The sequence below is a fragment of the Myodes glareolus genome, chromosome 5, assembly GCF_982192425.1.
Source record: "Myodes glareolus chromosome 5, mMyoGla1.1, whole genome shotgun sequence".
Taxonomy (NCBI): domain Eukaryota; kingdom Metazoa; phylum Chordata; class Mammalia; order Rodentia; family Cricetidae; genus Myodes; species Myodes glareolus.
Genome location: NC_142030.1, coordinates 3,679,045 through 3,699,411, shown reverse-complemented (window position 1 = coordinate 3,699,411; position 20,367 = coordinate 3,679,045). Strand labels below are relative to the sequence as shown.

Below are 20,367 nucleotides of genomic sequence, written 5' to 3'. Positions count from 1 at the left end.
AGCAAGCGCTCGTGCTGATGTTTAACAATTCCTGTGTTCCAGACCCCCATTGATAGCGTGACCAATGAGATGGAGCAGAGGGTTGAGCCACACAATGATTACTTCAGCACCCAGTTCCTGTTGAACTTCGCTGTCCTTGGAACACACAGCATTACAGTGGAGTCCTCGGTGAGAGACGCCAATGGCATCGTGTGGAAGACTGGCCCCAGAACTACCATGTTTGTCAAATCCCTGGAGGATCCCTATTCCCAGCAGATCCGTCTACAGCAGCAGCAAGCCCAGCAGCCACAGCCACAGCCACAGCCACAGCCTCGCAGTGCCTACACCCGGTTTTAAGTGTGCTCCAAGCACACTGCACGGCCATCAAGCTGCAAGAAGAGTCTGTATCTTCATGTGCATTAAGTGTAAATGTCACAGTGTAAAATCCATCACTCACTAATTTCTGTAATGGGGCATTCTGGTGGTTAAGAAATCACCTGGCTCCCAGTCAGAAGATTACATCTTTTTCACTTCTTAAACCCAGTCTTCTGCCTCACACTTAGCATTTCTGTTGTAGTGTTCTTTCTAGTTGGTGAGCTTTTCTTCCAAGGGTGGTCACAGATCAGTGGGAGATTTGACTGGGTCTCTACCAGAATGACTGTGCTGACCAGCCCAGACCTGGAGTGGGAAATCCTGTCTAGTGCGTGCAGGGTTCATCCAGGGCCAGAGACTGAGGCCTTCAAAAAAGACTGGAAATCTGTGGCCCCTGCCTTCTCGACTGGGAACCTGTGGTCCACAGTTCTGGCTCCTGCTGCACTGTTGCCACCTCCTGTCCGTCTCCTGCACCAGAGCAATGTTTGTTTTGGTCTTTAATTTCTATATAGTGTGTTGGTGTTTTTGTGACATGTGACTATAACGCAGACGTCTTACATTTTTTCTCGAAGTGAACATGGCTCCCATATAATGTCTTCATTTTAATGTAGAAGGGACAGATCCTTCCCTGTCTCTACTGAACGAGGTACAGACTCTGCACTTGATGTCTAGACAGCAGTCTGCGTGGCTGGGATGCGCAGTGGGATGCTCAGGGAACAGCGACTGAAGGTTAGCCAGAGAAGCCCTTTTCGTGTTTTAGTCCTGGCTGAAAACTGTGTGACAACATGCTTGAACTTTATACCAGGCATCTTCAGCTGTCCTTTGTAATTGCTCAGTGTTTGGAGACCACGGTTAGTAGACATTAGACCTGAGCGTTGCCGATAGCGGTGTGTGTGGTCAGTGGGTGGGGTGCAGTGCAGCCACTGAGAGTGTGAGACCTGGATTCCTATGTGAATAAATCTCTTCATTTCTATGCCTGGGTCTTACTTTGTTCTCTCCACAGACATTCTGATAGAAGACTTAGTTGCTGTTTTTAAATGCTGTTTGGGTTTTTGTTTGTTTTTCCTGTCACGTTACCTCTGGGGCTGAGAAGTGATTGACAACTTGGGTTCCCCTGAGGTCACTTTGCTTTATGAGATGTTGCACCTGAATAGCAAATTCTGCTTGTCATAGCATGTGCAAGTCTACAGCTTCCACTGTAAGTGATGTCCCAGAGCCACCAAAAGCACAGAGGGCACAGTCTGCACTTGGTCAGCGTCTGGGGACACTTCCAGAGCTCCAGGGAAGACCTGTGTGGAGCCCGCTGTCCTTTGCTGAGTCGGTGTTCCACCTTGGCTCTACAGTGAGTCTGCGTCTGTGTCTGTAGTCAGACTTTAGTCTCTTTACAAAATGACTGAATCGGGCTAGACTCCTTCAGTCTAACTCGGTTTATCAGGTGACTGAAGAACTAAAGATGAAAAAATTGGGGAAATAATGTCTTCGATGACTGATCAGCTAAGGGCCAAGGACGCCATCCCACTTACTCTACCATGAGCCTGACTGAGTCCTCAGAAAAGACGTTTTGTGGTGGCGCACACCTTCTTTTATTTTTTTTAATTTAATTTATTTTTTATTGAGCTCTACATTTTTCTCTGCTCCCCTCCCTGCCTCTCCCCTCCCCTTCAGCCCTCTCCCAAGCTCCCCATGCTCCCAATTTATGTTTGCTTGTTTTTGTTTTTCTGTTTTTTTGAAACAGGGTTTCTCTGTGTCACTCAGACTTACTCCGGAGCTCAGTCTGTAGACTAGGCTGGTCTCAGATTCAGAGATCTGCCTGCCTCTGTCTCCTGAGTGCAGGGATTAAAGGTGTATGCCACCATGCCCGGCCTCAAAACCTCTTTTAATAACATAAAATGTGGGGAGGTCACAAAAGAAATTGGTGGCTTACTATATTTGTTTTCTTTCTGGAGAATTCTACATGAAACAGTGCTAGAGACCTGAAATTCCCTCCGCAATCCAGGCCACTTAAAAGTAAAAAGGATAAGGTGGGCATGATGGTGCAGACCTCTAATCCCAGCATGGGGGTTGCTGGGGTGGGTAGAGACCAGCCTGGTCTACAGAGAGTTCCAGGACAGCCAGAACTACACAGAGAAACACTGTCATGAAAAACACAAAAGAAAACAAAAAAGAGGTTTTGATAGTTGTGGTTATAAACTCTTGGATTTTGTGTACTGGGACCCCCTACAAGGTTGGAAAACAATTAAAATCAAAGCAGGTCCAGATAGTTGGGAGTGGAAAAGTGACTGACTGTGGAGCAGACCCAGGTGCGGGTCGCCTGGCTCTCTGCAGTGCAGCGTGCCTTGTGCTGTTATTCAGGGACAGCACGCGTTTATATTTTTAACACTGATGAATGAAAAGAATTTTAAAAAAAAAATGAGCATGCTAGTTAGGAAATAAGCGTGTTTCCCAATTTGGTCATAAATATTGTGCGGCCTCGTGGCTGTGAGGGCGTAGTCCTTGCACCCACACTGCCCACATTCGAATTTACCTAAGTTTGTGGCCTTAGAAAAGCTAAGTACTGGGTTATTGTTGCTGTGATGCAACACCATGACTAAGAGCAACTGGAGACAAGGGGGTTTATTTGACTTACTTATCCTGAATCACAGGCTGTTTAGGGAAGCTGAGGTTGTCTCAAGCAGGGCAGGAGCCTGGAGACAGGAGCTGAAGCTGAGGCCATGGAGGGGCACCTCTTCCTGGCGTGCTTCATGGGGCTTGCTCAGCCGGCTTTCCTTGAGAACTCAGGACCACCAGCCCAGGGATGAACCACCCACAATGGGCTGGGCCCTCGCTTATCCATCACTGATTAAGAAAATGTCCCCAGGCCTGCCAACAACAGCCCTGTAGGGAAGACATTTCCTCTGGTGAGGCTCCCTCCTCTGAGGGCTCTAGCTGAAGTCAAGCTGGCCTAAACCAGCCAGCACGGACGGGAGGACCCAGTGTCCTGCCACGCAGCAGGTGTGCCGCTTGCTCTGGGCATTCCTGCGGTGTTGTCACTGTCCTCCCTGTTCCAGGATTTGAGGGCCCAGGTTGGCCTTGAGCTTTCCCTGTGGTGGAGGTGACTGTGGCCTCCCTCCTCACCTATCTCGTGCTGGCACTGCACACATGCACTTTGCCTGGCTGGGTCAGTTTTTAAATTTCCTGTCAACACACTTCAGGCTGCACTGAATAATAAGATAAAATAATCAAAGTGGGGTTTCTTACCACTGCCTGTTATAAATCAAAGCATTTTAAAGCAAATATACAAAAAAAATCATACAGAGTGGTTTCTGCTGGCCATCTTCAGTGGCCATGATGATACATTGACTGGTTATATTCCAGTGTAGATGAGGTCTTCCTGTGTGACCTGCGGAGCTCAGAATGACCTAGGTGGCGGCGATTTGCCAAACTGTAAGCGTCACTCTTTACCTTAACACGTGACTCTGGAGAATTGGGTTACTGCTTGTTGGTATCTAGAACTCAGCCAGCCTTAGGTGGTGATGGTGGGAATGTTCTGGAAGTGCTCCATCAGCCACTGGCCACACTGGCTACTCGGTCCTGAAGAACAGCTAGGTCCGAAGAGGGTGTTGGGATCCCCTGGAACTGGAATTACAGATGGTAATTGGCCTTGTGTGGGTACTGGGGATTGAACTCAGGGTCTTTGGAAAAGCAGCCAGCTCCTAACCGTTGAGCCATCTCTCCAACCCTTTTCTGAAATCCTAATAGCATCCTCCGTGTAGCCAGAGATGATCACGGGGCATTAGGAAACCGGCCATTGCTGACATTCCTTCCTTTGGCTTGGAAAGTGTCTCATAGAGACAGCTGGAGCCGCTCTCCTGATGCAATGCCTGCTGCTCTTGCCAGACTGCTGGGTGACCTGAGCCCTTCAGTGTCACACTGCAAGAGACTGTAATCACAGGACCACGTGGGCATCATCAGATCTATCAATGTTCGCTGTGTCCCTTGGGATGCTCCAGAGTCTGTTAGCCGGGCTAAGATTGCACTGTCAGGGAAGAAACGCAGCTGGGCTCAGTTGAGGGCCCTTGTTAGGGAAGAGCCTGCCCTCAGCACTGCCCCACCTCCCGCCTCCCGCTGAGCAGGGAAAGTCACTCGCTGGCATCCCAACTCTGCTGCTTAGACAGCAGCTTTGTCCAAGCAAAAGTTTGTGAACTCAGCTAGTTCCCAGATTGTGCCCAAAGCTTGGCCAACAAGATCCACAGTTTTGAACTTATTAACTACCGAGCACATACCAAGTACCGGATGCTGGAGGTACAGTGGTGGACGAGCTCTTTGAGGTCAGGGCCATGCCATTTGCTGCTTCTCACCCCTGGGGTGAGCCAGGTGCTAATGAGAAGCCTCCTCTGGCCTTGACAGCTGACTAAACCTGCTTCCTCAGAACCTGGCTGATTTCTCCCTCTGGATGGGGATCTCCAGGTAGCTGCTGGTCGCTCTGGGAAGCCACTCAGCCAGTGCGTCCACTCAGCCAGTGCCTTTCCTGCAGTGTTGCTCAGCCCCACATGCCCAGGTTTCCCTCTGTCCATTCTGAGCCATTCCTCGCTCTTGAACATGCCTCCAACCTCTGTGTTTGGGGAAGATGGGAAGTCCTTCAAAGCCTGGGTTCTCTCCTGTCTCCAACTGCCTCATGGTGAACATCCCAAGGCCTTTCTGTACCTCCTGGAAGACCTTCAGCCAAATCTTCCAGACAAGCTCTCTTGTTAGCCTCCGTGACCAACATCATGCCTAAAGTGTGTAGAGTCAGCTACTGAGAGGGCTGGCTTGAACATGGAGTCTTGGGTACATGGTGGCATAGGTCACTGATATCCTCTGATGTCCTGTGCCCCTCAGCAGCCCCAGGCACTTCTTGGAGTCTCCCATCTCACACCTCTGACTCTTGGTGTCATCTGCCGTGGAGCTAGTAACTCCCTGCCATAAAGCTCTGTGAAGACTCATGCTAGGTACCATGCAGACCCTAGTGTCTGGAGTCTTCACCTTGACTCACCTTTCCCATGTGCCCTGGTAACCAAGAGGCTTCATGGAAAGAAACATCAGCCACATCAAACCAAGAATGTTCTGGGCCATTTAAAGGACCCAGGGTTGGGGAGGAATATATTCTCTGCTCTTACATTTCCATTCCTCAGACTTAACTGTGGGCACAGCCCTGGGCAGATCTGGGGCCATAGGTGCTTCGCCAGCACGGCCAGCTAACTGGGGCTTTCTGGGTCTGAGGTATCTCCAGACACCTCAGCTTATACCCACAGCTAGTTGGTAGATCCTGCACTGCTAACATCACAACAGCTCCATTCTCATGTTTTACAGTTAGCTATCCCCTCCAAACACAGCGTGAAAGGAGGAGACGGCTTCTACAGAGATACATAGGTTGAGGGTGAGGAACAGCTTGGGAGTCTGTGGAGGAGATCTATACTAAAGATCATGTGTTCCTGAAGGACAGGTCTGCCCAGCCACCATCCAAGTTTCCCAAGGCCCCTGGGAAGGCAGGAGGATAAACAATATGACCTTGGTCCCACACCCTCACGTGCAGGCTTCAGCTGAAGGCTTCTGTTCCGGGACTACCTGGGGGGTTGAGTATAGTCTCCCCACCAAGTACCTGCCCTCCAGAGGGGTCTGGCCTGTAGACAGATATAAGTAACCCAAGAGACTACTTATCCTTAGAGCAAATAGCTAGGGCTGTGGCCCAGAAGGGAAGGAAGGACCCAAAGAAGATGCACAGAGCAGCCCTGGAGGTAGGGTGAGGTGGGGAGGGTCCCTGACTGCTGGGGAGAGTAGGGTGAGGAAGCTGTTCCTTGTTTCTGTGAGTTGTACCCTGACAGGGAGGGACTGGCCTACTTGTGGAAAGAAGGGGCTGTCCACAGCACTCCCTCCCCCTTAGTCCCAGCACCCTGGTTCCCAGCCTCACACCTTCCTGGAGCGCAAATGACTTTCTATCTTGTCCTAATTCATTCCAGTTTGGGGTTGGGGGATTCTGCCACTAGATTCCTGGTGCAGCTCAAAGACAACTCTTTCAAGAGCCTGCACACTCAGATCCAGCACAGCAGCCACACTCGCTCTTGACACCCTCCAGGTGTGACCACACTGCAAAAATAGCACCCTGGGCACAGCATGAGCGTGCTGTGTATCTTTGTTCAACTCCTTTTTCCAGCCCAGAAAAGCCAGGTTGTCTCTCCATGTCAGCTCTCCGTGTTCCTCTGCCAGGTTGTCTCTCTCTCTCCGTGTTCCTCCACAGCCTGCTTCGTTCACTTTTGCCCAAACTGCTCAGACCACCGGGCCCTGGAGGCTGGCCTCGCTGGACAGAGTGGTGGCTAATATTACTATTTCCTGTTGCTAGGCACAGACTCGTCTGGCTCTCCATGCTCCTTCCCTCCCCGACCCCGCATGCTGGCTGTTCTGAGTGAGCTTCTTGCTACTCCCCTCACTGTCAGAGGAAGAGAGACAAACTTTATTAGTGTTCTGGGTACCACACCAGTGTAAAGATGAGGGCATGGTCCACAGATGCCCGAGAGGGCATGGCTCACAGATGCCCGAGAGGCCAGTGCAGACCCAGTGTACCAAGGGCTGAGTCTGAAATGGGATGAAGTGCCCCGTAGTAAAGCTAATGCTTTCAAGAACCTTTCTCCTTTAAGCCATGTGTGATGCCGGACAACTGTCCCCAGCACACCCAGAAGCAGGACTGTAAAACCAGCCTCGGTTATATAACGAGGCCTTGTTGAAAGGAAGGAGCGAAAGAGGTGGAAAATGGGGCTGGGAAATGGCACAATCAATAAAGTGCTTGCCACACAAGCATCCCCAGCATCCACAGAAAACCTGGGCCTCCAGAAATACCTGTAGTCCCAGCCCCATGGAGGGAGAGACTGGAGGAGCCCTGGGGCTTGCTGGCCAGCCAGTCTAGATGCCGTTGAATGCTGTTGAATTCCGTTTCACTGAGAGGCCCTGTCTTTAAGTAAGGGTGACTAAGGAAGAAAACCTCCACAACCACACACACGTGCACACAACACAGGCACACCCAAGAGAAGCAGCAGGCACTGGTGCTAGTTGACCCTCACTGGCCTCGGGCAGCAGCATCCTCCTGGTCAGAATGTAGAACGTCATCTTTGGAAGTCCAGCGACGGTCTCATGAGTTGACGGAGGCCCTGCTACAACAAGGTCCTCGGGGTATTAGGTGACACACTCAGTCCCTTAGGACGCTCATGATATCGGGAATCTATTCATCCATGGTGCTTAGGTCTGGGAGGCGTGAAAAGGACACCATCAACCAAGATCTGTGACCCACCACTCAGAAGACCCTGTGGAATGTGGAGAGGACAAAAGTAAATAACAACGCTGTGGGATATTTTGATCACACTCTTGACACTCCCAAGACTGACAATAAAGTTTACTTTGAATCAGAGGGCGGAGATAGCTACTAGCCGACCAAAATCAGCCACAGAGGCTTTGGAGGACCAAGGATGTACAGAGAGACACAGAAGTTGTAGGAAGGGGCTGAGAAAAAGGCTCTGCCCTTTCAGATCGAGGAGGGAGGAGTTCACTTGGCGCCTTCTCCATCGTTTCTCTGATCAATCAGGTTCTTACCTGATATCTGACTCCCACGATTTTATTGATAAAGAATAACTAGATAAACGCTTCATAATAAGGAGAAAGGAGAGGAAGCCAAGCAGTGGCTTCGCCTCATCTCTGTAAGCCCAGCCCATAAGAGGCACCAAGATTCCTAAGGCTCCAAGCTGTCACTACCCTGTTACTGCACGTCCCCTCGAACCCCCAACCCACCTGCTTTCACCTAAAGTTTCTGCAAAGAATTATGGCTCTCAGGACCTTTATCTGGGTAACTAGCCCAGTAATAGGAAGCCTTGCCAGTGCCCCAGCTCCTATTCTCTGCCTATGCCAACAGAAGGTAGTCCAGCATAGTTCCTGCCCAAGGCTTCCTGAATAGCCTGGTCTCCAACACCAGGTCTTCCCAGCCTGAGGGATACCTGGGGGAGTGGAGTGTTAAAGCAACAAGGCAAAGAAGGGAAAACAGCCAGCACTGTAACATCCAAAACACTGCGAAACGCCAGGAGTAAATGTTGGCTGCAGAATAAGGCGGCAGCGGGCTGGCCATGGCCACTTGTGACGTGTTGACTCCCAGTTCATTCCCAGAATCCCAGGACAGTGCACACCCCGAGCCTTTGGGCCACTTGCGTCTCAGTGTGCAGGGGCGGCTCCCTCTACCTCTTTCCAGCACGATGTAGCAATCTTTACTCTTTACTAAATCCAAAGTCCTTTCCAGAAGCCATTCCCAGTGCCCCCAGAGTTGGAGCTGCCCAGCCCCCACCCTTCCTTGACACTTCCCTGTGTCCTTTCCTAGATGATTCCTCACAGAGGTGTTGGTGGTACACCTTGGCATTCTTGGTGCCTAGATGGTGCCTGGCATATAGCCGGGCTGTTGGTGATATTTAATTACTTAGGAGTCTGATTCAAATGATCTAGCATTGAATGTAGTTTCTGGTCCTCCATGCCGGGGCCCCTGACAACTGACTATAAATGTGAGAGCTATTATTGCCTAACCATTTCCTGGTACTGCTCTGCTGGGCCTCAAGTCAACAGCAGCTGATGCTAGGCAGGGCCACAAGGGCACATCATCCCCTGGGGTGGCCCTGGCAGTCTGAGAGGCAGTGGAGGCTGCTTCTTGAACAGCTGGACTTGGGCTTGTCTCCTTTGTGGCCAAGGCACAGCTCCGTCCCTGCTTCTAGCTTTCAGTGTCTCCTCTGCCCTGAGGTTGTGGGTCTTAATTAGAAAGCTCTCAGAGATCCCTGAAAGAACTCGCACTCTGCACCACGCTGTAGGACAAAGGGCATTGTGTCACAGTGGTGTAAGAGTGAGGCAATTAATGTGAACGAGGAAATAATAAGGGCTGATTCCCAGAAGCACATTGATTTAAACCACAAAAGCTCTTTGGAATGAGGCTTGAGAATTGTAAAAGTCGGAGCAGTCAGCAACCCCAAGGGAGGGAGCCACACACCAGGCCCTGCCTGAGACTCACTCTGTGTTTCTGGGGACTGGGTCGCCCCTCAGGTGTCCTCAGCAGTGACAGCGTTGCAGTGCTCCTGGTGGGGGGGACTACAGTGACTGCTACCCTTTTCTACTTTTTCTAGAAAGAGCAAAGAATTGGCTATCACACCACTCAGTTCATTCTCCTTGCTCTGCAGGACAGAAACATCTCTGGGTGGAGGAAGCTCTCCCACCACACTTGTCTCTGAAATCTGCAAAGCAGACGTGAGTTCCCATGCTGCTTAGCAAACACAGGGCCACGCGGGCGCTCTGCGTCCGTATGAAATAAAATTCATCTGAACAGTCCCATCACCCTGGGCTGCACACACGGAACTGCCCGTGTCTTCACGCTTGGCCCACACAGCAGGTATGACAAAAATCACCACAACCAACACAGGAAACCATGGGGGAAATGTTTACAGTGCCCATCAGCCGTCAGGTTAGATGTGGTCACACACACGCCTGTAATCCCAGCACTTGGAAACTAAGACAAGACACTCTGAAAACATAGTGATGTCCAGACTAGAGGAGCTACCTAGGGAGACCCTGTCTCAAAAAACAAAAACAAACAAACAAAAAAGACAAAACAACAACAAAAACTCAACAATAAATAGACGTGCAACCCAATGGAAAAATGGTCTGAGTACAAAAATGGTTAATGAACAGAGCACAGGAGCGTGTGTGCGCATGCACACACTTACACACACACACAATATAAGAAGTACAAATTTAAACAACAAATTTAATTTTTAATTATGAATGAACTCGATTATAATTATAAATGTAAGGCTTTTTAAAAGTAAGTTATATAAGAGCATGTAAGTGGGGTTCTGTTTTTATGCAGGAAGCAATACAGTACTAAGCCACGCATTGTTAAATGTGTCCAAAGAAAAGAGGGGCTGGGGAAATCCAGTTCAGGAAGACGGAGCTGGACAAGTCACAGGGCCTTCTGGGGCAGTAGCAGTGTAAAACTGGATGATGGCTTCATGGATATTTTATTTTTCTTGTGTGTGTGCTTTATTATTATATAAGGTAAAAATGTTATATTTATTTAATACTTGATGAAAACAATTATTGAGTTATTTTTAAAATTCCAGTCCTGGCTGGACCTGGTGGCTCACACCTTTAGTGTCAACCCTCAGGAGGCAGAGGCAGATGGATCTGAGACCAGCCTGGTCTACACGGTAAGTTCTAGAACAGTCACAGATATGTAGAAGCCCTGTCTCAATAAATAAATAAAATAAATTTAAAAAAAATAATTAATAATGAAACCCTTTTAGTCGCGAAGAATTAGAAGCTGTTATCAAAAATCTCCCTACCAAAAAAAGCCCAGGACCAGGTGGTTTTAATGCAGAATTCTACCAGAACTTCCAGGAAGAGCTAATACCTATACTCCTTAACGTATTCCACAATATAGAAACAGAAAAGTCATTGCCAAACTCCTTTTATGAAGCTACAGTTACCCTAATACCAAAACCACACAAAGACACAACCAAGAAAGAGAATTACAGGCCAATCTCACTCATGAATATCGACGCGAAAATTCTCAATAAAATACTGGCAAACCGAATCCAAGAACACATTAGAAAAATTATCCATTATGATCAAGTAAGCTTCATCCCAGAGATGCAGGGCTGGTTCAACATACGCAAATCTATCAATGTAATCCATCATATAAATAAACTGAAAGAAAAAAACCATATGATCATTTCATTGGATGCTGAAAAAGCATTTGACAAAATTCAACACCCATTTATGATATAGGTGTTGGAGAGACTGGGGATACAAGGATCATACCTAAATATAATAAAAGCAATATACAGCAAACCGACAGCTAACATCAAATTGAATGGAGAGAAACTCAAAACCTTTCCACTAAAATCAGGAACATGACAAGGCTGTCTACTCTCTCCATACCTCTTCAATATAGTGCTTGAAGTTCTAGCAATAGCAATAAGACAACATAAGGAGATCAAGGGGATTCAAATTGGAAAGGATGAAGTTAAACTTTCGTTATTTGCTGACAATATGATAGTATACATAAGTGACCCCAAAAACTCTACCAAAGAACTCCTACAGCTGATAAACACCTTTAGTAACGTGGCAGGATACAAGATCAACTCCAAAATATCAGTGGCCCTCCTATACACAAAGGATAAAGAAGCAGAGAGGGAAATCAGAGAAACATCACCTTTCACGATAACCACAAATAGCATAAAATATCTTGGGGTTACTCTAACCAAGAAAGTGAAAGACCTATTTGACAAGAACGTTAAGTCTTTGAAGAAATTGAGGAGGATACCAGAAAATGGAAAGACCTCCCCTGCTCTTGGATTGGGAGAATCAACATAGTAAAAATGGCAATTCTACCAAAAGCAATCTATAGATTCAATGCAAACCCCATCAAAATCCCATCAAACTTCTTCACAGACCTTGCGAGAAAATAATCAAGTTTATATGGCAAAACAAAAAACCCAGGATAGCCAAAACAATCTTATACAATAAAGGAACTTCTGGAGGCATTACCATCCCTGACTTCAAACTCTATTACAGAGCTACAGTATTGAAAACAGCTTGGTATTGGCATAAGAACAGAGAAGTCGACCTATGGAATCGAATAGAAGACCCGGATACTAACCCACAAACCTATGAACACCTAATTTTCGACAAGGGAGCTAAAGGTATACAATGGAAGAAGGAAAGCATCTTTAACAAATGGTGCTGGCATAACTGGATGTCAACCTGTAGAAGAATGAAAGATCCATTTCTATCACCATGCACAAAACTCAAGTCCAAATGGATTAAAGACATCAACATTAATCTGTCCACTTTGAACCTGATAGAAGAGAAAGTGGGAAGTAGTCTACAAGATATAGGCACAGGAGGCCACTTCCTAAGTAGGACCCCAGTAGCACAGACAATAAGAGAAACAATGAATAAATGGGACCTACTGAAACTGAGAAGCTTCTGTAAAGCAAAGGACACTGTTAGTAAGACAAAAAGGCTACCTTCTGACTGGGAGAAGATCTTCACCAACCCCTCATCAGACAAAGGTCTGATCTCCAAAATATACAAAGAACTCAAGAAACTAGACACTAAAACTCTAATTAACCCAATTAAAAAATGGGGTACTGAACTGAACAGAGAATTCACAACAGATGAACTTCGAATGGCCAGAAGACACTTAAGGTCATGCTCAACCTCCTTAGCGATCAGGGAAATGCAAATCAAAACCACTTTGAGATACCATCTTACACCTGTCAGAATAGCCAAACTCAAAAACACCAATGATAGCCTATGCTGGAGAGGATGTGGAGTGAGGGGAACACTCATCCATTGTTGGTGGGAATGCAAACTTGTGCAGCCACTGTGGAAATCAGTGTGGCGGTTTCTCAGGAAACTGGGAGTCAACCTTCCTCAGGACCCAGCAATTCCACTCTTGGGAATATACCCAAGAGATGCCCTATCATACTACAAAAGTATTTGTTCAACTATGTTCATAGCTGCACTATTTGTAATAGCTAGAACATGGAAACAACCTAGGTGCCCCTCAATAGAAGAATGGTTAAAGAAGGTGTGGAACATACATACATTAGAGTTTTACTCAGCGGTAAAAAACAATGACATCTTGAATTTTGCATGCAAATGGATGGAAATAGAAAACGCTTTACTGAGTGAGGTAAGCCAGACCCAAAAAGAGGAATATGGTATGTACTCACTCATAAGTGGTTTCTAGCCATAATTAAAGGTCTTCGAGCCTATTATTCGTGATCCTAGAGAAGCTGGATAGGAGGGTGAACCTGAAGAAAATTCAGGTAGTTTTCCTCCTGGAGATTGGAAATAGACAAGAGTCCCAGGTAACCTCGGGTGCTTGGGAGGGGGTGGGAGGGTTGCTGGAAGGGGAGAGGGTTAGAGAGAAGGGAGCAGGGGAGGAATGGGGAATGCTCGGGGGACTGGGAGGGGTGGAGGGAGGAAGGATAGATATGGGATCAGGGAAGAATATATCTCAACTAAAGGAGTCAGTGTAGGGTTTACTAGAGACTTGATTATAAATGGGATCCCAGGTCCAAGGAGAGATCCTCAGATTGTTCTCTGGACAGAGGAGAGGGTGCCTGAACTGGCCTTGGCCCATAACCATACTGATGAATATTTTGCTTATCACCATAGATCCTTCATATGGCGATGGATGGAGTTGGAGACGGAGACCCACATTGGAACACTGGACTTAACTCCCTAGGTCCAAACGAGAAGCAGAAGGAAAGAGAATGTGAGCAAGGAAGGCAAGATCAGAGGGAACCTTCATCCGACTAGGGATGGCGATACAGACGTAGACCCACATTGGAGCACCGGACTGAGTCCCCAAAGGTCCAAACGAGGAGCAGAAGGAGGAAGAACATGAAAAAGGAAATCAGGACCGCGAGGGATGCAATCACCCACTGATACAAGGGGACTGATCTAATGAGCATTCATCAAGGCCAGTTGTCTGGAACTGAGCGAGCATGTAATCCAGCCAGATTCTCTGAATGAGGCCGGATTCTCTCAATGTGGCTGGCCCGGAGTCTTTCTGAAAAGCCATTGACAATGACACTGGGACTTGTTTCCTCTGCATATACTGGATTTTTGGGATCCAGTCTGTTTGGATGCTCACCTTTCTGGACCTGGAGGGAGGGGGGAGGAACTTGAACTACCCACAGGGCGGGAGACCCTGACTGCTATTGGGGATGGAGAGGGAGGAGGGGAGGGAGTGGGGGGAATGGGAGAGTGTTGGGAGGAGGGGCGGAAATGGAGACTTTTATATTTTAATAAACATTGAGAAAAAAAATAAAATAAAATACAAAGTAGAAAAACTGAAAAAAAAATAATGAAACCCTTAATGGTACATGTTTACTTAAGTAAAGAAAACATTTGTAAGATTTAGTTTTTAATAGGCCTACAGTAAGAAATGGACTCACTTCTACTGCTTACTTGCTGAGATAGGCCACAGGGATGGAAAAGGTGTATTTCTTATGACGAACGCCCTGAAACATAAGCAGAAGCCACAGCGTGCTGGGCCCTTTACATGTAGATGGGCACGTAACAGAGCACACAGCCGGAAACAGGCTTGCAAACTCCTGTTCAGGGTGTCTGGGGCTGCCCCTTCTCCTCAATCCAGCCTCCTTCTGGGATGATGTCAGTGCGCAAGGCATCTGAAGCCCTCAGCCCTCAGCCACGCCTCTTGGGGTCAGACAGCTGAGAGGATGGACAGGGAGCCGTGCTGGCGGGTGGAGGGCTATCCTGAGCTACACTTGTGTGGAGGGCATGGGCTGGCAGATCGGAACATGAGATTGCTAGTCCTTACAAAATTCAGTCCTTCCCTTCTCTCTAAGTCCATCGCCCAGGCCTTCAGGAGAGCTTTCAGAGACAAGCAGAGTGACCAGTGGGTTCCCCGAGAAAAACCTCGTGGACAGAGGAGCTCCCCGAAAGGCCTGTGGGCTGTGGGACATCCCACGAGCTCACCATTGTGTGCTGGGTCACACGGTCCCCCGGTTCCTGTCTCCTCTTCCCCGATCTTCTGTACTTTCCATAAGGTCCTGTGGTCCTTTCCTGGGCTTAGCATAGTCGCTGGGGCTCTGATGAATGTCTACTCCATGATGAGGGGTCTAAAGAAGCAACCGTGGGCTCCCCTCAGAAATCTCTCCAAATGGTGTCATTCCAAGACACCTCTCAAAGTGTCCATTGTCAGGAAGACTTTGGAGAGGGTACTGCCCCAGGATGGACACATCCAACATGGAGGAGGGCTGGGCCGAGAAAAGACATTAAAATCAAACATGGAGAAGAGCGGAGTCACCTCTCCATCCTCCTCCGTCTCATTTCCTTGTTCTGGCGCTGGGGGCAGAACCCAGAGCCTCAGACAAGGAAGCTCTGGCACTACCGTTGAGTTAAACCGCTAGTTCTTTCTTCACGTAGAAACGCAAAACATAAAACAAGCTGAAGAGGTGACTTAGCAGTGAAGAGTGCCTGTGCTCTTCTACAGGACTTGAGTTTGGTTCCTAGCACTCACATTAGGCAGCTCATAGTTACCTAACTCCAGTACTAAGGGATCCAACCATTGTATGGAGGCCACCGTCCTGGCTGCCCAGAACCAAAATAACCACAGAGAAACTATATTAATTAAAATACTGCTTGGCCCATTAGCTCTAGCTTCTTATTAGCTAACTCTTACTTCTTCATTTGACCCATCTCCATTAATCTGTGCATCTCCACGAGATTGTGGCATACCAGCAAAGTTTTGGCATGTCTTGTCTCCAACAGAGACTCCATGGCTTCTCCCTGACTCGGCCTTCCTCCACCCATGCTATAGGCCAAGGCAATTCTTTAATCATTAACCAATAAAAGCAACACATAGACAGAAGGACCTCCCATACCATCCAACTCCCTCTTCTGGTCTACACACACACATGCACACACACTCTCACTCACAGACACATGCACACACATACATACAGATGCACACTCTTACACGTACACTTTCACACACTCATACACACATACTCAACACACATAGACACACACACATAGGTACACACAGACACACACACATAGACATACTCACACACATAGATACACACAGACACATAGACATACACACATAGATGCACACAGACACACATACACATACACATATTCACACTCATATACACACATACTCATACACATAGACACACACACTCACACACATATACACACACACTCACACACAAGAACAGAGAGAAGACACAGGATCCAGAGTGGAGCTTAGTGGCAGAGACTTGTCTAAGATGTACCAAGGTCCGGGTCTGACCCCCAGTGCTGCACAGGTGGGAATGATGGCTCAGAGCAGTGAGGCTTCTGTACTGAGTACCGACAGGAAGTCAGGAGTTCTGGGTCATTCTTAACGAGTTTGAGGCCAGTCTGGGCTACAGGAGACCCCACCTCAAAAATAAAACTAGCTAGCTAAAAACCTAACAAGCACAGGCCTTTACCTGATGCCTGTTTTCTAATCACAGCGTTGTCTGTGTGTGAAGTAGGGCGAGTGATACTGGGACATCATCTACTGCTTCCTCCAGCAGCCTGGGCCTCTGTACGTCCTGTCATCACAACATCAGGGAGAGCCAGGCACGAGTGAGGCCCCTGTGAAGCTGCAGGGCGATTGGTAATGAAAAAGTCCCCAGACTATCTTAATACAAAATATACAGCTTTAATAAGCAGAAGTAAGACTTACACCAGTTTAGACCAGAATCCAAACGATCCATACGGCGAGAGAGAGAGAGAGAGAGAGAGAGAGAGAGAGAGAGAGAGAGAGAGAGAGAGATAGCAGGAGCGCTTGCTAGGTTTATAGGCAAGCTTTAGCCTAAGGGCGGCACGCCCCCAAAACAGAATGTGATTGGCTGAACTCCCCTATCACCCCTGGGGAATCAGCAGGGCACAGAAACAAATGGTCTCCATGGTCCAGCTTAGCCATGGGGCAAATGAAGTCAGAATGGCTAGACGGGGGCCAACAGGGATCACCTTCCCCAACTAGCAGAGTCCACAGAGTCTCCCAAGCCTAAGATGCCATAACTTTATGTTCTCTTTGTTTACTGAGTTCACTCTGAGGGCATGGGCTCCCTTCCCCGATAGTATTTTCTTTCTTTCTGTCTTTCTTTCTTTCTTTCTTTCTTTCTTTCTTTCTTTCTTTCTTTCTTTCTTTCTTTTTCTTTCTTTCTTTTTTTGTTTTGTTTTTTGAGGCAGGGTTTCTCTGTGTAGCTCTGACTGCCCTGGAACTCACTCTATAGACCAGGCTAGCCTTGAACTCGTATACATCCACCTGCCTCTGCCTCCTGAGTGCCCTGAGAGTATTTTCTAATTGGAAATCTGTCTAGGAAATTTCTCCTGACACCAGCCTGTGTCTCACCTTCAAACCCTGCCAGACACAGAGCAGGAAACCGTGGGAAAGGGAACCAGGCAGAGGTTGGCACACTTGGAGGGGAGGCAGCTGGTGAGGGGGGACAAAGGACACAAAGGGCCTGGTGCCAGCAGAAAAGAGATGGAGCCCCCCTGCAGGACCCACCCGGTTCTCTCCCAGTCCATCATCACTGGACCATGGGAGCAGAACCTATGTGCCAGCCGGGTGCTGGGGAGTAAGGGATTCAGGACAAGTAGACGGACAGGGAGGAGAAGACGGATGCAGCAGTCTGAAAAGGGGGTGAAAGGTCACAAGCATCATGTGTCACCACGCTCAGCCTGGCCTGGCTGAACATTTCCCAATAGCAAGGCAGGGCGGATTGCCCTCCTGGACCTCCTTGGGAAGGGTGTGCCCTGCTGCCGCTGGGAGCTCCCGAGGCTTCCGGGGGTGGCTGTGGGGTCACAGTTGAGATGAAGATCGCTCACCTAGTAACCCAGGTATGCAATATCTGGCTTCCTACTGCTTCCCACATCATGCGGCCCTGTGTCTTCAGACAACTGTAACCCACAGCTGCACATCTGGGGCAGGTCCATGTAATGGAGTCTAGCACAGCAATGCTAAGGTGGTGGAAAAGAGTCCGACGCTATCAAGATGAGGGAGAAAGACAATTTTTAGATATAAAGAGCCCGAGGGATTTGTTTGTTTGGTTTGTTTGTTTTTTTCTGATGTCCTTTTAGTCGAGTATACCATATAGAGGGAGGCTGTTGTACTATATAGAGGGAGGCCATTGTACTATATAGAGGGAGGCCATTGTACTATATAGAGGGAGGCCATTGTTCCTTATAGAAGGAAGCTGTTCTACTGTATAGAGGGAGGCCATTGTACTATATAGAGGGAGGCCATTGTTCCTTATAGAAGGAAGCTGTTCTACTGTATAGAGGGAGGCCATTGTACTATATAGAGGGAGGCCATTGTTCCTTATAGAAGGAAGCTGTTCTACTGTATAGAGGGAGGCCATTGTACTATATAGAGGGAGGCCATTGTTCCTTATAGAAGGAGGCCGTTGTACCGTATAGAGGGAGGCTGTTGCACTGTATAGAGGGAGTCCGTTGTACCGTATAGAGGGAGGCTGTTGTACCTTATAGAGGGAGGCCATTGTACCGTATAGAGGGAGGCTGTTGCACCGTATAGAGGGAGGCCATTGTACTGTATAGAGGGAGGCTATTGTGCCATAAAGAGGGAGGCCATTGTTCCATATAGAGGGAGGCTATTGTACTGTATAGAGGGAGGCTGTTGTACTGTATAGAGGGAGGCTGTTGTACCTTATAGAGGGAAGATGTTGTACCATATAGAGGAAAACTTTTGGAGGGCTTTTGTTCATTAAGACTCCAGGTTGGGGACGGAGAGATGGCTCAGCAGTTAAGAGCACTGGATGCTTTACAGAGGACCTGAGTTCAGTTTCCAGCACCCACATGGCATCTCACAATTGTCTTTAACTCCAGATCCAGGGGATCTGACTCCTTCATACCGACTTATATGCAAGCAAAACATCAATGCACATACAATAAGAGTAAATAAAACATTTTTTAAATGTATTTTTTAAAAGATGCTTGGTTGGTAGAAAAACTAAATCCAGGGCAATGGGGAGAAAGAGAGATGGGCAAGCAGACAGACAACTTCTGAGGAATTCTGGAGTAGCCCAAAGAAAGAAGAGTTGGTGACAAATCCGGGATAGTCAAGACGTGAGCTCCTGGTAGCACAAACCTTCTTCTCTTACATCCAGGTGGAAGCCTTGTTAACTATTCTCTTTAAGAGGTGGGACCAAATTAGGGTTTGGCTTTCTGGGACCCAGAGAAAAATGGGCAGACGGCCCAGGTCCTCTCTCTCTCTCTCTCTCTCTCTCTCTCTCTCTCTGGTTCCCTTGATGCACAGCTGAGCTTGGACTTCTCATTCCAATTTCATGAATTTTCTCCTTATAATAAATAAAATATAATTGTTTATCTGGTGTGGGAGAATTATCTGTATTCTGTCAATCATGTATTTTAATAAAACGCTGATTGGCCAGGCAGGAAGTATAGGTGGGAAAACCAGACAGGAAGTAGAGGTGATGCAATGAGAACAGGAGAATTCTGGGAAGCAGGAAGGTTCCTCTGCAGTTCCTGCGCAGATCACCAAAGCAGCAACATGTGAGCTGTCACACTGAGAAAGTTACTGAGCCATGGGCTAACATAGATAATGATAATGGATTAACATAAGTTATAAGAACTAATAAGTAGCCTGACCTAATGGGCCAATCAGCTTTATAACTTATAGAGATCTCTGTGTGATTGATTTTCTTTGGGACTTGCCAGCTGTGGGGTGCCAGGAGGGACAGATATCCCAACAAGCCTGCCATCATGTTACATATGGCGCCCACGTGGATAACTGCATCCACAGAAAGCCTGAGAAAGTTTGGAAAAGAATAGAGTAAAGCATGTTTTCTTGGTAGCAGCAATTTCTCGGGTCTGTTCTGTTTGCTAGAGGCAAGCAAGGCTCTCATCTAAGAGAGGCTTCCTGACTCAGCTTTAGCTGCAAAACCCTGCAGCTCATTAAGAGATCCTGCCACGAAAAACTTAAACGGTGTTGATGAAAAGCTGAATGCATGCTTTTCAGTTTTCAGCCACAGCAGGAAAAAAGCTGCACTGTTTTAAAATGCCGGCTTTCTGGGCTGTCCTGTCAGGGCAAACTCTGATTCTTTCAGGCAGGCAGTCTGACTGAGTGTGATATGTGAGCAGAATGCTGCAGCTTGCTTGCTGGCAGGGACCTTGAAACACCATAGAGTTGTGGCAATAAAAATGGCTGCAGTCGGTACCTCAGCCATGAGGCTGGAAAGCTAAGGAATGGGCTAATTCCAGCCGTAAAAGCCACAGTTTTAGTCCTCTCCTTAAAGACTCATGTGGTCAAAAAAAGAGAGATATACAGTAGAGAGAGATTCAAAGACGAAGAAAACTTCTAAATGGTTTACAGTGTGTTAAAAAATATATGCAGGCTAAAAGGTTAAAGTCATTAAAAATAAAAAAGAA

At 47.6% G+C, this 20,367-nt stretch overlaps 1 protein-coding gene and 1 long non-coding RNA gene across 3 annotated transcripts in view; one reads left to right on the top strand and one right to left on the bottom strand.

The window, feature by feature from the left end:
- Ints7 (integrator complex subunit 7) overlaps nt 1–1,324 on the top strand; it is a 57,042-nt gene extending 55,718 nt beyond the window's left edge. The window contains exon 20 of the mRNA XM_048439401.3: nt 43–1,324. Within this exon, the coding sequence (XP_048295358.3) occupies nt 43–336 (294 nt within the window). The 3' untranslated portion in view covers nt 337–1,324. The remainder of the gene's footprint in view (nt 1–42) is intronic.
- A 704-nt stretch (nt 1,325–2,028) lies between these two features.
- Nucleotides 2,029–15,177, bottom strand: LOC146894790 (uncharacterized). 2 transcript variants are annotated; one of them, XR_015001205.2, is made up of 3 exons: nt 14,899–15,177; nt 7,201–7,661; nt 2,029–4,366 (listed from the first exon to the last, which is right to left on the bottom strand). It is a non-coding gene; the product is annotated as an uncharacterized LOC146894790 (long non-coding RNA). The 2 variants fall into 2 exon arrangements; XR_015737833.1 differs by lacking the exon at nt 2,029–4,366 and having other exon boundaries at nt 6,797–7,661.
- Nucleotides 15,178–20,367: the final 5,190 nt, after the last annotated feature.